This window comes from Lissotriton helveticus, chromosome 1_1 (assembly GCF_964261635.1).
Source record: "Lissotriton helveticus chromosome 1_1, aLisHel1.1, whole genome shotgun sequence".
In the NCBI taxonomy this organism is placed as follows: domain Eukaryota; kingdom Metazoa; phylum Chordata; class Amphibia; order Caudata; family Salamandridae; genus Lissotriton; species Lissotriton helveticus.
In genome coordinates this window covers 903,119,995-903,138,128 of record NC_136057.1, presented here as the reverse complement: position 1 = coordinate 903,138,128, position 18,134 = coordinate 903,119,995, and the positions used below count along the sequence as shown (strand labels likewise).

Sequence of the window (18,134 nt, the reverse complement as noted above, 5' to 3'; positions counted from 1 at the left end):
TCATCTAAGTTATAACCTCAAGCTTTGGTATTTATGATTTTTAACTGGCACAGCTTGCTACGGTTGATAGGCCTTTTCCATCTTTGATTAGATGCATATGAGCCGGCCCCAGTGCAGGGATTATGACATTATATCTTATCTTTCTATCATTGCTAGCGTTAGTACACATTGCCCGTGAAGTCTATATGGGATTGTTTATTTAGTATTCACAATTTGATGTAGTTTCATGGCACGATACGATGGTACGGAGTATATTTACTCGAAACCGATAGGGCACAAACACAGTATATAAAGCTTGCACTACTGTTGTTTTTACGGCCTTCTTTCATGAGTAATAGAAGGTCGATACTTTTCCCTCTTTTTGGTAGAGCAGCTGATTGACATCGAACTTGTGTGTTTGTCTTGTATTAGCTTTTGCCTTTATATTTTTACTCGATAGGGTCAGCATTTAATGCGCTCATCCTTCATTATTTTAATTATTTTTCATTCTTTCGATGAAATGTTCACACACTGTTGGGAATCTGCATGAATTAAGGAACCATATATGACATTCAGACTTCAGAATTCAACTAGATTAAAAGTCAATTTCCTAATAAACTGAATTTAAGCTGAGCAAGAATGCTCCATAAGTATCGAAGTTGATCTAAAAAGGGCCATTTTAGAACCCGTTGGGCTGGACTGAGCCAGTGAGCATTGTGCCCCATATGTCTGTGTCAATTTATTGAAGACGATTGACAGGTTACATCAATAGACATTAGTTAGCATGCTGGTTCTTTTGGATCAATATAAACTCTCCCTTTTTTTTCATTCTTTTTAGTATATGATTCATGAATAAATTCCTGTTATTATGCGATTTACAATCACAGATGCTCAAGCCTTCTGCCAATTAATTTGGCTGTAAGTACAAGATGTGCAGTATTAGCATACATTCTTGTAATGTATCATCTACAGCCACAAGGTGTTACACCTATTTATCCAATATTTTCCATTCTTTGCAGTTTCAAAATTATTTGATAGAACAGGCTGATCCCTTACTCCCCCTACTTCTGGAGCCATTGAATTTATGCACAAGCTCCAGTGATTAGAACTTAGTATCTTCTTTGGATTGAGTATGGCATGTGACATCCTTGCAGCCTCTGTCCCTATGCATAGATGAATAGGGCAATTAACAGTTGTTCATTTATTTTTCTTTTGGTCTCTAGCATCATTCTACAGAGCCAATTTCCGGGTGGATTCCATACGATCGTTGTACCTTCGGTTGGGTCTACTTTAAGAATAGGTGAATTTATTATCTGTTCTTAAGTTATGGGCTACTTTTGCACATTAACTTTTATAATTTTCATTCTTTCCACACATACTTGTTCTCAAGATGGTTTAAGGGTCTTTCCCCTTTTTGTTGGTGGTGGTAGTGATTGCCCTGATCTTTATCTTTTTTTTCCTTTCATTTTTTCTTTTTCTGTATATAGAAAAAGATTTCGACTCACATTTTTGCTGTGATAGAACTTTTGAATGTTTGATACCAATGTTTATATATTCTTGTTTTTAGATGTTTTATTGAACTGGTTTGGACGCTCAAATAATTATCGTTTGTCCGGATGATGACCATTGAGCTCTACTATGGTCGAAATGCCGTTAACTCACATATGTGCCCGAAACTGAAAAGGACGAATTGTTAGCTTTGTGTTGTTTCAGTGTTGTCCTGAACTTCTTATTTTTGTAAACTTGTTCCTCAGCCACTTGTTTCTTCACACACTATATTGTTTATAGGTCTTTGTTTGTGTATAGTGTTGAGCGCGGATTAGTTACTTACCTGTAATCCTAGTTCTCTTCCAGGGGTATCCTCATCAAAGTCATAAGCATTAGAATATTCCCGCCCATGCGCGGGACCCCGGAAACAATATATTATATGTGCCCCACATATATATAGACATATATATATAAATATATATATATATATATATAAAAATAAGCAATTGCAGCCAAATAAACAATAGAGCTGGAATATGCAGTGAAGAATTTCCACAATACAGTGTATTTTGCATTAGAAACATGAGAAACAACACCAGTGCTTGTTTAGAAACTGTTTTAATGCTTAGAAAACAGTAGAAATTCTCATAACACACTGTAAGCATATACAGCTCCCAGGCTGCATTGCAAAATCCCAGTCTAAAAAGACTGAAAAGCTAACCTGTAGCTGAATGTACTAAAACTGACGCTGTGCCTTTAAGGCACCTCAGCCCCTAGCTTCCCATCATGCCTCAGGGGTTACAATTAGGTCAGTTGTTCTTTTCGGAGACTGAAAACCAAACCATGGTAATAACAGGTTAAAAACATCTCCTATGTAATAAACAAAGTCCTTTGCCCGGGGAGGCGGGAGGGTTGCTTATGACTTTGATGAGGATACCCCTGGAAGAGAACTAGGATTACAGGTAAGTAACTAATCCTTCTCTTCCAGGGGATCCTCATCAATAGTCATAAGCATTAGAATAGAGTAGCGAGCCTCACCTCATCCCTGCGGGCAAAGGAATCAACAGATAACATTCATATCCGTAGGCCCAAAAATAGGCCTGATTCTACCCAAATAGGTTTCTCAAGGAGGCTTGCCCTACTTGAGAATCCGCTCTGGAATCAGACTCTAGGCAATAATGCCTTGTAAAGGTATGGACTGATTTCCATGTCGCAGCCTTGCATATTTCTGACATAGGAATGTCATGCAAAAAAGCTATTGTGGCTGCTTTCCCTCTAGTGGAATGAGCTTTGGGTGATTGTAACAAAGGTTTGCCAGCCAGCTGGTATGCTAGTTTGATACAAGAGACAATCCATCTGGAGATGGATCTTTTGGCTGCTGCAAACCCGGTCCTCATAGCACCATAATTGACAAAGAGTTGGTCTGTCTTTCTGGTGTCCTTAGTTTTTTCTAGGTAAAACTTTAGCACCCGTTTAAGATCTAACGAGTGCAACGACCTCTCAGCTGGGGTCGATGGGTTAGGAAAGAACGAAGGAAGGGTAATCGTTTGATTTATATGAAAATCCGATACCACCTTTGGAAGAAAAGATGGGTGAGCCCTCATTACTACTCTGTTGTGGTGAAACACAGTGTAAGGTTCCTTGGTGCAGAGTGCTTGTATCTCGCTAACCCTGCGCGCAGAGGTTATTGCCACCAAGAAGGCCGCCTTCCAAGTGAGATGCTGCAAGGAGGCCTTGTGTATAGGCTCAAACGGTGTAGACATCAGCCTGGAGAGAACCAGGTTCAACTCCCAGGGAGGAGAAGGATTTCTCACAGGGGGATAGACCTTCTTTAATCCCTGAAGGAAATCTTTCACCACTGGGACCTGAAAAAACGATGTTTGTGCAGGTGATTTTCTGTACGCTACTATGGCGGATAGATGAACCCTAATAGAAGCGTATTTCAACCCTGATGTCACTAAGTATAGGAGGTATGGAAGAACTACCTCTTCTTGTCCTTTGGTGGGATCAAAGCCATGGTCCTTACACCAAATGAAAAAACGTTTCCACTTGAACGCATAAGACGCCCTTGTGGAAGGTCTCTTTGCCTCTCTTAAAATATTCATACATTCCGGAGGCAGATTTAAGTGTCCATATTGCAAGACCTCAGGAGCCATGCAGTCAGGTTCAGCGACGGGAGGTTGGGATGCAGGATCCTCCCGTTCATCTTGCTCAGCAGGTCTGGCCTGCACGGAAGACGTCTGTGTGGACACAGCGACAGATGTAACAGGTCTGGATACCACCATTGTCGCGGCCAATCCGGAGCAATTAGGATCATGTCCATGCTCGATCTGATGAGCTTGGCCACCACCTTCGGAATCAGTGCCAGAGGGGGAAAAGCATAAGCGAACATTCCTGTCCACTCCAGCAGGAGAGCGTTCCCTTGCGTCCCTGGCCGGTGGAACCTGGACGCGAAGGCGTGGCATTTGGCGTTTTCGTCGTCCGCAAATAAGTCTATGTCTGGACGACCCCAGCAACGGAAAAGTTCTTCGACTACTTCGTCGTGTAGCACCCAGTCTGGCTGATCTTCGAAGTGCCTGCTGAGTGCGTCCGCTTTTGTGTTTAGCTCGCCTGGAAGGTGCACTGCCACCACCGACAGTCCCCGAGCCAGAAGCCAGTGCCAGATTGTCTGGGTCTCCAGAGACAGAGGGCGAGATCGAGTTCCTCCCTGCTTGTTCAGATAGAACATAGTTGTAGTGTTGTCTGTCTGAACCAGGACTTTGTCCGTTGTTATTGCTGGAAAGAACGCTTTGAGCGCCAGATGAACTGCTCGAAGTTCCAGCATGTTGATGTGGTATGTCTGAAGGTTGGTCGACCAGCGACCCTGAATCTGAAGATGACCCATGTGAGCACCCCAGCCTTCTAGAGATGCGTCCGTTACCACAGACAGCGAAGGAAGAGGTTGCTGAAAAGGGACTCCCTGCAGGACATTCCGAGGGCGAGTCCACCACTTTATTGAGGTCAGTGCTGATTGAGACAGGATGATTCGGTCCTCCCAATCTCCAGTCGCTTGGTCCCACTGATCCTCCACAGACTCTTGTAGAGGCCGCATCCTCAACCTGGCGTTCGGTATTAGGAAGATGCAGGACGCCACGGAGCCCAAAAGAGACGCTACTTCTCGCACCTTTGGACGAGGAGACTGAAGTAACTTTTTGCATTTTTGCCCCATGGAAGACAGTCTCTCCTGCGAAGGAAACGCTCTTCCTAACTTTGTGTCCAGAACTGCACCCAGATAGTGGATAGTTTGCGCGGGCTGCAGGACTGATTTTTCTGTGTTCACGTGGAGGCCGAGCCTGTGTAGTTGTTGGAGACACAGGTGACAGTCTTTGGTGGCTTGACGAGGGGACGGACTCTTCAGGAGCCAGTCGTCTAGATATGGGTACACAAAGAGACCTTTTTTGTGTAGACACGCCGCTACCACTGCCATGCACTTGGTGAAAACCCTTGGTGCGGATTTGAGCCCGAAAGGAAGCACTTTGAACTGGTAATGCTTGGTCCCTACCAGGAACCTCAAGTACTTTCGATGACCTGGTGTAATAGGAATGTGGAAGTACGCGTCTTGTAAATCCACCGAACACATCCAATCTCCGATTTGTAGATGAGGACATATTTGGTGGAGTGCCAACATGCGAAACTTCTCTTTGACCACCACTTTGTTGAGGAGTCGAAGATCCAAAATCGGTCTGAATTTTCCTTCTTGGTCTTTTTTGGGGACAAGGAAATATCTTGAGTACACTCCTTTCCCCCTTTGGGATAGGGGTACCTCTTCGATTGCGTTTTTCTGTAAGAGGACGCTCACTTCCCTTTTGAGGAGCTCTAGTTGGTACGAGCGAGACTTTTTTGGAGGAGTCGGTTGTGGTTTCTTCCTGAAACGTAGCGCATATCCATTGCGCAGTATATTCAGCACCCACCGATCTTTCGTGATGCTGACCCACTCTGCCAGATGTTGTGCAGCACTTCCTCCCACTGGAGTGGGTAACGGCGACAGAGGAAGCCACTGCTCAGGCCTTGCCTCCTCTAGGTGTGGTAGAGGACTGATGATGTCCGCCTCTACCTCTGCTTGACCTTCCTCCTCTGTATTGTGGCTTTCCTTGCGGCTTGTTTTGAGACCATTGAGGGGTTTGAACCCTCTGTTGGCCTCCCCGGTTCTTGTTGGTCTTGAAGCGTCGTTTGAACGGTGCTTTCTGCTTCTCCAGACCTACTGCCTTTACTGTGTCTAACTCAGTCTTCATACGAGCCATTTCCTGATCGGCATGCTCCCCGAAGAGTGAAGATCCGGAAAAAGGCAGATTGAGGATGCGCTGCTGGGCATCTGGTTTGAGCCCAGTTAAACGCAGCCAAGAGGATCTCCTCGCACATATCCCATGTGAGTAGTTATGTCCAGCTAGAAGGGCGTTATCTGCTGATGAACTAATCATTTGATTTGCCACCAAACAGCCCTCCGTCACGGTCTCCTCAAAGTCCTTCTGGTCCTCCTTGGGCAATTTCCCTTTGAATCGTTCCATGGAGTCCCATAGGGCTCTATCGTACCTTCCCAGAAGGGCTGATGCACTAGAGACTTTTAGAGATGAAGCTGCTGTGCTGCATACCTTACGTCCCCAAGAATCTTGCGTCTTGCTGTCTTTGTCAGGAGGAACTGACGAAGAAGGAGCGACTGTGTGATTCTTCCTAGCTGAGGCTACAATAACTGAGTCCGCTGCAGGCTCACCTTTAACAAAGATAGGATCTGAGTCAGCCGGCCTATATTTTTTCTGGATACGTGCCGGTACTGCTCTGATCGTTGCTGGCGTGAGGAAAACCTCTTTGATTGGGTCCATTATACCTGGGACTAATGGGAGCAACGGCCGTGTATATGATTTATGATGAAGAGTCTCAAAAATCACAGTAGTGGATACCTCTGGAGTGGTAATTTCTATATTCAGCTTGTGAGCACCCCTTTGCAAAACGTCCAGATACGTGTTGACGTCGTCCAGAGGGGAAGCTCTTGAGCGAGGGCTGTCTGCCAGCGTCGGAGAGTAGTCCCCTTTAGAAGATCTAGGCGAAGATGGAGGGGAGGATGAAGGAGTTCTTCTTCTCCTGTGGTGAAAATGCTCCTTCCTCACCGGTGATCTCCTAGGTCGTTCCTCCCTTCGAGGAGAACGTGACACCCTCTGATGTACTGGAGATCTCGATCTTTCAGTCCGTACCTCCTTTCTCGGTGTTCGAGATTTGGGTTGCTCCCTCCTTGGCGATCGGGAGACCCTAGAGGCATGCGACCTGTCCGCTCTTCTCTCTCGTGAGCGTGATCGTTGAATGGCAGGACTCTGTCCCTCTGCCTCTTCTGCTTGCTGAAGAGGAGACCCGTGGACTGGACTCAAGTACCTTTGAAGTCTCTCTGGTGCCTTAGAATCCTTCCAATTACTCAGAGGAGCATACCATCTTGGCGAGAGTCTTACATGTGAAGTGTAACCCCGCTGGGTATTCTTCTGAACCGGACTCCTACTCCTAGAAGATGACCCCGTTGAACCCGAGGCACTTGAGGAGGAATGGAGTGAAGCAGATTGTGTCACTAGGACTGTCGAAGGCACCGAAGGCGATCTCCGTCTCACCGGTGTTGGAGGACGTCTCAAAAGCCTTTCCCTCGACGTCGAACGCCTCTGCGGCATCGACGGAGCGATAACCTTCGGCGTTGAATGCTTTGACGACGATCTGTGGTCCCTCGACGTCGATCGGCGATGATGCGCCGACGGCGGAGTCATCTCCCTCGACGTCGAACGGCGTTGTCCTGCCGTCGACGGAGGTCTCGACGTCGAACGGCCTAGTCCTGCCGTCGACGGAGGTCTCGACGTCGAACGGTCTAGTCCTACCGTCGACGGAGCTCTCGACGTCGGCCGACGTTGATCTGTCGGCGACGGAGATGTCATCGACCTGGCATGTGGCGACGGCGGAGGATCGGACATCCTCGACGACGAGCGCCGACGTGCCTTAGATGATCCCTTCCTCGACGACGACCGTCCGAGGGGGCTCTTGCTCCTCGACGCCGAGCGCCTCCGTGGAGACGTCGACGGAGGTGTTACACTCTTCGAAGCCTGTCGACGTCGAGACTACGGCGAGTGTGATCTGTCTCTCGACGCCGACCGTCGCCTGGTTGACGGCGGCGGAGTTGACTTATGTCTTGACGCCGAACCTCTCGTCGACGGCGATCTCGTGGCTTCTCTCGACGCCGATCGTCGCCTAGTTGACGACGGCGGAGCTTTCTTCGACGACGGCGAACCTCTTTTCGACGACGATTTCCTCATCGACGCCGATCTCGACGGAGCTTTTTCTCTCGAACTGTCCATCAGATGTCGTTTTTTCAGCGCCGAGCCCGGTGCTGAGGTTGATGGACGCTCTGACTTGCCTTTGGAGGGAGTTCTGGGTCTCTTTGAACTCTTCCTCTCTGCAGATCTTCCTCTCATGGATCTCTGGGCCAGACCATAGAGCCTGTTCCTCTCTCTGTCTTTAAGTGTTCTGTCAGACAGCTTTTTACAATGAGAACAGTCTTTAGGATCATGATCCTCTGGCAAGCATAAAATACAGACCTCATGAGAGTCTGTTTTTGCCTTCTTGTGGCCACAAGAAGGGCAATCATCAAATAATGAGGGCATCCTGAAAGGAAAACCTCACAAAAAATTGACTGCTAAGCAGTTATTTACTTGACTATGATGTGAAAAGTCAAAGTAAATCAAAAAATTGTTCTTTTGAAGATTTTCTGACTGAAAAAGGCAGAAAAATGTGGAGCTGTCCAGGGTCCTTCCTGAAGGAGCCGGAAAGAACAACTGACCTAACTGTAACCCCTGAGGCATGATGGGAAGCTAGGGGCTGAGGTGCCTTAAAGGCACAGCGTCAGTTTTAGTACATTCAGCTACAGGTTAGCTTTTCAGTCTTTTTAGACTGGGATTTTGCAATGCAGCCTGGGAGCTGTATATGCTTACAGTGTGTTATGAGAATTTCTACTGTTTTCTAAGCATTAAAACAGTTTCTAAACAAGCACTGGTGTTGTTTCTCATGTTTCTAATGCAAAATACACTGTATTGTGGAAATTCTTCACTGCATATTCCAGCTCTATTGTTTATTTGGCTGCAATTGCTTATTTTTATATATATATATATTTATATATATATATGTCTATATATATGTGGGGCACATATAATATATTGTTTCCGGGGTCCCGCGCATGGGCGGGAATATTCTAATGCTTATGACTATTGATGAGGATCCCCTGGAAGAGAACTTTGTCTTACATGTTTTAAGATTGAACTATTTATCATCGTTAATACATTTTTCTATGAATTGTATATACTTATACATGGGTTCTTTTCTGTTTTCTTCCTTGTACATTTACTCATATTCTTTATAATATAAGGTTTCTGTTTCTCTTTAGGTTTTTGATTTTTTCTGGTACATGGGTTCTTTTCTGTTTTCTTCCTTGTACATTTACTCATATTCTTTATAATATAAGGTTTCTGTTTCTCTTTAGGTTTTTGATTTTTTCTGGTTTTGATTAATAGTTGATGTACGTATTGTGTTAACTTGAACCGTTGTTAGGATTCTAGTATTGGTTTATTTTTAAGCTCCGAGGAGACGGGTACCAGCAAATGGCATGTCCATGACAGACTGTTGGACATTACTAGAGAAGCCCATGTATCTTATCCATGCATGGTGCCTAAGCACCACGCTAGTATCAACTCCCCTACCCAGACAGTAAATCGTGTGCAGGCCCGACTGGATTAGTACTTCGCCGCTTCAGGCATCCTGAATTATTTGTTTGAGATTGGGACAAAAGCCGTCTGGGACTATGGGCAAGATATTGATAACTATGTTCCACAACACTTTGAGTAACACCCCACGAACCAACTCAAATTTACGGATCTGAGGGCATGGCTGGCAGACGAGAACATCAGTTTCTCAGAATCCCTCCACACAGTTTGACCATCTGTCAGGCGGATTTACCGGAAATGCATTTGGTTTAAGTTGTCTGGTGGACACCTAAACCACAAGAATCTCTGGTGTTGGTTGTTGCAGGATGAAAGGTGGGTCCCCCTGAGCTGGCCAGTTCAGTTTTTAGTGCTCTAAGTATAGTTGGAGTGGAGGTCTTCCGCAGAGCAAGGTCGAAAGGCACAGTCAATCTGGGATGGACCCGCCAGCGATAACCCTACTGGAACCTCCTTAGATCCATGGGGCCAGAAGGCTTGACAAAGAGCTCCTGAAGGGTACCCGACACCTAGGAATCTTCTCTAGATTAGAGTAGTGGTAAGAGCCATGTTTGGACTTCTCGTGGTTTTTCTACATGGACTTACCTGAGGATATGGACTGGGATGAGGACCTCACTCTGGAACGGCCTCGGGACAGAGAATCCTCGCCTTCAACCAGGATCTCTGTGGTGCTCGGCGATGGGGAGTTTGGCCTTGAGGTCCCAGATGGTCTTCAGATTCATACAAACGCATTTGCTGCATGACTTCAAGTCATGCTAGAAGACGAGACACCAGAAGCTAACCTTGTGAGGGTCTGTCACTGACATCTATTAGTGGCAATCCCTGAGGGTTTGAAGCCTGTCACTTTTGGAGGCTACATGTTCCTTGCACGCTGGAAAAATGTTTGGAAACATCTTCTGTCAAGTGACAGTAATAAAAGGGAACAAGCTCTGGATCAGCATGAGAAGGTGCAGAAAGAAAGGAAATGACATTGACACACAGAGCTGGCAGGCATATTGTGGCCCCAAAATCACTTTCAGGTCAGGATGGAACTGACATGGAGCTGCACGATGCCCTTTACCAGCGCACAAAGGAATTGCGGAGAAAAAAAATCTCCGGATGCAGTCTGGCACCTAGGAGTATTCATAGGTGATGAATTTGAGTTTAGAAGTTTCCATCAGAAGGCCTCGAACAGTAAAAAAGAGCTGCTAAAAGAAGACGTCTAGTAGAGCAGAGTAGAGTGCTGAAGAGTAGAGTGCTGAAGAGTAGAGTGCACTGGCGTAGAGTGCACTGGCGTAGAGTGTTGAAGCGTTTATTGATGTAGAGTACAGTGTTATAAATTTCAGTGGCATACAATGAAGCATTGTATGCCTAGTGGTGTAGATTAGAGGTGGGCCACAGTAGAGTGTAGTAGTGCAGAGTGTAGTGGTGTAAAGTAGAGTGGTTCAGAGTAGAGTTGGGTAGAGTAAAGTGGCAGATTGTGGAGTGGAGTGGCGTTGAGTGTAATGTTGCAGAGTAGCAGGCAGTGGCGTAGAGCGGTTTGAAGTAGAATGGCGCAGAGCAGAGTGATGTAGATTAGAGTGGCATAGAGTGGATTCGTTTCATAGAGTACAGTGTCATGAAGTATATTGTTTCAGAGTAGAGTATAGTGGTGTAGAGTAGTGTAAAGTGTAATGGTGTACAATAAAGGGGTTTAGAGTGCAGTGGTGCAGAGTAGATTAGAGTGGCATTCAGTGGATTGGCTCAGAGTGCAGGGGTATAGAGTTGACTGGTTCAGAGTAGAGTGCATTGGCATAGAGTGGAGATGTGCAGAGTAGATTGGAGTGGTGTAGAGTGGCGTAGAGTGCAGTGGTGTGGCATAGAGTACAGTGGTGCACTGTAGAGTGCAGTGGCATATCGCAGTGGCGCAAAGTGCAGAGGAGTAAAGTGGAGTGGTGCAGAATAGAGTACAGTGGTATAAAGTGGTGCAGAGTAGAGAGGAAAAGGGTAGAGTGGAGAATGCATGGTGTGGTAGCACACTGCCATTACAGACAACACATTTTCAATTGAAAAGACGATTACATTTGCACAGACCAATCGTTTTACTAACAAAACTGTACAGCACACAAATGAAAATGTGCGAAAATGGCATCATCTAGTGTACTGATTTGTTTTGATCACATTAAAGTATTTGTTCCCAACACACTTCAGAACAAAAAAATGTGCTTCATTTGTGCGTTCCTAATTTTGATATCTTCTGAAATACTTGCACATTTCATTTAAATGTTGTTGTGTACTGGGGGGAAAAAACGATCCCACATCTAGTATCTAGCAAAATTGTCACATAAATCCTCTCACTTTAAAGTCAGAATAAGAAAACAAAACGCCAAGCTCACTCGGAAAATAAAGCCTGATATTAGACCTCTGACTTTGAATACACAGCAAATGTGACAAGATAAGAACAAGATTTACAGGCCTATTTACACAAAGGAGCAATCGTGGAAGAATACAAGTGAAGTTGATGTGAAAACGCTTTTCTCCTTGGGAGGTAAGCACTCACGCTGGACAGCCTAAAACAAATAAAGCCAGCAAATAGAAAGCCGAAAAATGTGAGATACAAACCACTAAGCCAATGTTAAGCAACGGAGGGATGCATTCACAGCAAAGCTTTCTGAGTGTTACCAAGATGTCTTCAGCAAATCAGACACCAATGCTATCTGGTAGGCTTTGACTTAAAAACATAATCTATACATTTCTCAGATTGACAATTTAATTCAACACAAATTTTATAACATTAAAAAGCATACATTTTGATATGCTAGTTTACATGTTAAATGGTGACTTCAGTTATTTACTGATTATGCAGTGCAATAAAAAAATACCTAAAATGTATGAAAAAAGCATAAATTCAGGTATCACTCGCTTTGGCTGGCCGAGTTTTGGGTAAGCACAATGTTTTTCAGTACCATGAAAAATGTCCTACTTTTAGGTTCTATACCTGGACTTTCAAATACTCACCCAAGTGCCTGGAAACAAGGAATAGAGCGGGCCCAATGCATAGATAAGAAGAGCAATCTCGAGGCAGACTCACAGATGTAATGAACGTTTAAGTACTCGGGCATAGGAGATGGCATTGTGAGCTGCAACAAAAAAGGCACGGTCATTAAGCATTATCAAATGTATTTTGCATTACTATAAATCACACAAGCACTTGCAATCCTTATTTCTTTTCGATCATAATGGCAAGAAACATACACCACTAAACCATTAGTGAATACATTTAGAAGTTTATTCGTAGTTTATACTGTGCATATGTTCAAACTAACCTGCCGATTGTCTTGGTTATTGCTGCAAGACAGCTGTCTCCGCAGTTATCATTACTGGTCACCTCACTCAACCAGCTACGTTGCAGGAAAAGGAAAATGCTACTTACCAGTATGCATCTGTTCTTGGCATGTAGAGCTGCAGAGTTACACACTAAGCATAGATCGCCACCTATTGTTGGGCCCGGATGTTTGCAGTTATTTTTGTCCTGAAAAGTCTTTGGAAGTCACAAGATAGGCGGCGACTCCTTTATATTACACTGCGCATGGGCATTGGCTCCATCCTTAGATAGTTTTTCGCCAGCAAGGAAATGATGAAGTTTTGTAAGAAACAGGAAGGATGCTCATGTAAGCTGTATCTAAATAAGTTAATACTGGAACAGACAAAGGTAGGCGGGCGGGCGTGAGTAACTCTGCAGCTCTACGTGTCAAGAACTGATGCATACTGGTAAGTAGCAGTTTCCGTTCGAGGCATATGAGCTGCAGATTACACACTATGCATAGATTATAAAGCAGTACCCACCCTTAGCAGCGACCACCTGTATCTGTTGCAGTAGTTTGAAACAGTGTTTAGAGTACAGCCTGACCCACAGTAGCTTGTTTAGTTTGCACATCTACACAATAGTGTTTTGTGAATGTGTGCGGTGTATCATCTAAGGGAATGTTCCCTAAAAATGCGATTGAAGCCCCTATCTTTCTTGTAGAATGGGCTTAAGGAGGAACAGATAAAATACGTTTAGCTTTGTGGTAGCAAATCTGTATGCATTTGACAATCCACCTAGCTATCTCAGCTTTTTATATGGGGTTGCCTTTGTGTAGTGGTGAGAAAGACACAAAAGTTGTTTAGTTTTACGAATGGGTTGTGTTCTTTCAATGAAGTAAAGCAATGCTCTTTTGACATCTAAGGTATGAAGAGCTCTTTCTGCGACTGTTTATGGCTGCGAGAAGAATACGGGCAGCTCTACAGATTGATTGAGGTGGAAGGGCGAAATGACTTTTGGGAGGAATTTAGGATTGATTCGGAGAGCAACCTTATTATGATGTATTTGCAGAAAAGGTTCTTGAATGGTCAATGCTTGTAGCTCACTAACTCTTCTTAGAGAAGTAATAGCTACTAGGGAAGCAACTTTCCAAGTTAAGAATTGCAGTTCACATCTATGTAAAGGTTCAAAGGTCCCATTAACCGTGTGAGAACAATGTTCAAATTTCACACAGGAGAAGGTTGTACTCTGGGATTTTTATGAGGCCCTCCATAAAAGTCTTTATGGCAGGTACTCTAAAAAGTGATAGCGTACACATCTATTAGACTGCATCTTGCTGCCATTGCAGCATATCTACAAAATAGACAACATCTAAGTTACATCGTTGGAGGTGTAGTAAATACCCTATGATGTGGTAAATAGACACATCTAGAGGATTGATGTCGTTGTTATGACAGTATATTACAAAACGTTTCCACTTGGCTGCATAACATGCCCTAGTGGTGGGACGTCTAACTTCTTTAATAACGTTCATACAGTCAGGGGGAAGGTTAAGATAACAGAACTCTAGGACCTCAGGAGCCAGATCGCTAGGTTGAGCTGAGCTGGGTCTGGGTGCCTGATCTCTCCATTGTTCTGGGTTAGGAAGCGTGGGGACAGGTCTAGCTTTTGGTGCGGTACCACAGAAAGTTGCAGCAGTGTGGTGTACCTCGGTTGTCTGGCCCAAGTTGGAGCAACCAGAATGAGAGTCATGGAATGTTGCTGTAGTTTGCGCACCACTAGTGGAAGCAGTGGGAGAGGTGGGAAAGCGTAAGCAAATTTGCCGGACCAGTTCATCCATATCGCATTGCTTTTGGACAGCGGGTGTGGATATCTGGCGGCGAAGTTTGGGCATTTAGCGTTTTCGTGGGTGGCGAAGAGGTCTATCTGAGGTTGTCCCTACATCTAAAAGAACGGTTGAACAACTTGTGGATGAAGTTTCCACTCGTGGATCTGTTGTGTCTGACGGCTTAACAGATCGGCTATGGTGTTTTGTACCCCATGAATATGTAGGGCTAAGAGGAAAATGTTTAGAGGTAAAGCCCATCTCCATATCTCCTGCGCTAACTGAGAGAGTTGCAGAGAGTGTGTCCCGCATTGTTTGTTTATGTAGTACATGGCTCTCATGTTATCCGTGCGGACTAAGACAGCTTTGCCCAATATCTGCTTTTGGAATGCTTTTAAGGCTAGAAATTGTGGCACCGAGATATTGTTGTATGCGGGACGGTTGCAGATGAGATTTGGTGTGGTTTACTGTAAACCCCAAGTCGTGGAGTAATTGGATGGTGGTGTGAGTGTGCTGCACACACTGACTGTATGAGCTGGCTTTTATGAGCCAGTCGTCGAGATATGGGAAGATGTGAATGTGCTGTTTTCTGAAGTGTGCTGCTACCACCGCTAGGCACTTGGTAAACACATGTGGTGCTGTTGTGACTCCGAATGGAAGTACTTTGAACTGATAGTGCTGACCGTCCAGTACAAATCTGAGGTATTTTCTGTGAGCTGTGTGAATGGGAATGTGGAAATAGGCGTCCTTGAGATCTATAGTGGCAAGGAAGTCATTTTGTAGAAGAAGAGGAAGGGCCTGCTGGAGTGTGACCATTTGGAAGTGGTCTGATTGTATGTACAGGTTTAGTGGTCTGAGGTATAGAATAGGCCTTAGAGAGCCGTCCTTTTTTGGGATAAGAAAGTACAGGGAGTAAACTCCCTTGTTTTGTTGATGTGGGGGAACTAGTTCTATTGCACTATTTTGTAGGAGGGATATTACCTCCTGCCTCAGCAGAAGCAAATGTTCTTGTGACATTGGGCGCTGTTTGGGTGGTATGTTTGGGGGGGTAGATGTTAATTTGAGACAGTAACCTGATTGAATTATTTGTCGCACTCACCTGTCTGATGTGATGTTGGTCCAGACAGGAAGGAATTGTAGTCTTCCCCCAACTGGAGTGGAATGTTGTGGGGGAAGTGGAGGGAAGTCATTGGTCAGGGGTGGAGGCCGAGCGGGAGTTGTTAGTCTTGCCTCTGCCCTTGTTCCCCCTGTAACCCCCTCTTTGGTAGCCTCTACTGAAGATGGATTAAGTAGGGGCTTTGCAAGAAGAAGAGGGACTATCTGAGGAGTAGCCTCTGGTGGTGCTTCTGTATTATGAGTGACGAAAGGAGCGTCTGGGAGCTTGCGACTGCAAGGCTCCCATAGATTTAGCCGTGTCCGTATCCTTTTTCATTTTCTCAAGGGATAGGTCCACATTAGGCCCAAATAGGTGTTGCTCATCAATGGGTTGATTGAGGATGGTACTTTGGACGTCAGGATTGAAACCTGAAATGCGTAGTCAGGCATGCCTACGCAAAAGGACACTGGTATTATTTGCTCTTAAAGCAGTATCTGCTGCATCTAGGGCACAACGAATAGAGGTATTGGTAATCGTTTTACCCTCTTCTATAAGTTCATTGGCCCTATTTTTGTACTTGTCTGGAAGGTGCTGCATTAAGGATTCTAACTCATCATAATGTGCCCTGTCGTACCTTGGTACCTTGCTAGTAGTGCCTGAGTATTGGCAATACGCCATATGTTTGCTGCCTGTTCGTTTGACTGAGGCGTCATGGAGTTTAGATTCCTTATCTGGTGGGGAAGCCTCACCTGAAGTTTGAGAATTGGCTCTTTTGCGTGCATTGGAGACTACAAGCGAGTCTAGTGGTGCAAGTCCTTTAATGTAAGCAGGATCTGAGGGGGCAGCCTTATACTACTTCTCAATTCGAGGGTTGATGATTCGAGCCCTGACAGGATCTTTGAAGACCTCTGGCGCATGCTTAATGACCCTTTAAGCATAGGTAGAATTTCCATAAGGAAATTCTCCTTTACTGGGTCAGTGTGTAGGTCAACCCCAAGGTATTAGGCAGCCCTATGGACAAGTTGATTAAATCCCATAGTGTCTTCTGGTGGGGAAGGCCTGGAGGGGTATAGGTCATCTTGTGGCATGTTAGGGACGTCTGCGGTGTTATAATCATCCCAAGGGTCAGGTGAGCCAGGAGGACTAGGATTATCTAGTGACTCATTATCTGCACCACCTCCTGTGTCATCAGAGGTGTTATCCCCGTCTTCATCATCTTCTAATGGAGTAGGAGATGGTGTAGGGGAGTGATGTGGCAGGGGAGGAGGAGGAGGAGAAGTTATCCTTAGAGGAGAGGTTGCAATGTCCTTCGTCTTAGGAGGGCGTGTCTAATGGTCGTTTTTTAGAACTAAGAGTCAATTGACCAGTTTTGGGATCCTGTACAAGAGTCTTGTGTAGGATCTGGCTGAAATAGTTCCTCTGTGGGAGGTAGATCCTTCAGTGCCGAGGTCTTTGGTTCCGTAGGCTTTTTCAGCACCGAATCGGTAGCATCTTTTGGCTTTGAAACGTGTTCTTTTGCAATGTCTTTGGCTGGTGGAACATGTGTTTTTTTCTGTTCCGAGGCCTTTTTCGGCTCCAAGGCATGGGAGTCGGGTCCTTTCAGTGGCAATTTTTTACTCGCCTCCGAGTGTGTTTTTGGTGCAGAGGAGCCGGTGCCAGTCTTCTGCGCCGAGTGCTTAGATGTGGAAGCAGCTGGCGTGGAGGAGGAAGAAGATAGCTTCTTTTTTGGTGCCGGTAGGTGTGTGCCGGCACCGGGGGTAGGCTGACTCGAGCATGAGTCGCCTAAATGCTTATTAGGCTTCTTTGCCGAGCCCGAAGGCGAGGCATGGGAAGCAGTCTCTCGGTGTGCACCCGGACCCCAAGGTGAGGGTGTGACAAAGCCTTTTTGGAGGGTGACGAGGAAGGGTCGGGGACGACGTGTGTACTTACAACCCACTGTGCCGGAGTGATGTCCTCAACGTCTGAGTTGTCGGCCTCGGAGTTGCTGTCGACGCCATGTTCTCGCTCCTGTTCTGGCACGTCGACGCCCTCTTGGAAGATGTCGTCAGGGATCGAAGATGACTAGCGAGCCATGGTTCTTTGAGCTCGTCGGTCCCGAATCGTCTTCTTGGAGCGGAAGGAGGTACAAGCAGAACAGTCTCTGGCCTCGTGCTCCAGTGAGAGGCAAAGGCCGCGCACCTCATGGAGATCGGTGTGGGGAAACTTTGACCCACATTGAGGACACTTCTTGAATGGCGTCCTTTCCATGAGCCAAAAGATCAGGCCCAGGTAGGCCCGAAGGCCTTCGTTGACTACGGCAATCGAAGACTTCGAAGTTGTGAAGAGTTGCATCGATTGGGAACACGTTCGAGACAATACCGTTGAAAAGGGTGAGGATTGCACGCTGAAGGAGAATCGGTTCCAAACCGGAGCGCAGGAAACACATCCGAGCCCGATGGCAGAAAAAACCAATCTAAGGAGGGAGCCGATGCCCATGCGCAGTGTAATCCAAAGGAGGAATACTCTATCTTGTGACTTCCAAAGACTTTTCAGGACAAAAACAACTGCAGACATCCGGGCCAACACTAGGTGTCGATCTATGCATAGTGTGTAATCTGCAGCTCATATGCCTCGAACAAACAGTTACTTACCTGTACACTGTGGTTCTCAAGTATTGATATCTTTTATAGATTCACATACTGGAATCTTCCCTGTCGTCATGGTGGAAGTCCC

The 18,134-nt window shown here is 45.6% G+C and overlaps 1 protein-coding gene across 1 annotated transcript in view; it reads right to left on the bottom strand.

Annotated features, from left to right (window-relative positions):
* The window catches only part of NR2C1 (nuclear receptor subfamily 2 group C member 1), a 424,839-nt gene that overhangs the window by 121,757 nt on the left and 284,948 nt on the right, over positions 1-18,134 (bottom strand). Inside the window, exon 11 of the mRNA XM_078648543.1 lies at positions 12,216-12,337. Within this exon, the coding sequence (XP_078504669.1) occupies positions 12,216-12,337 (122 nt within the window). The remainder of the gene's footprint in view (positions 1-12,215; positions 12,338-18,134) is intronic.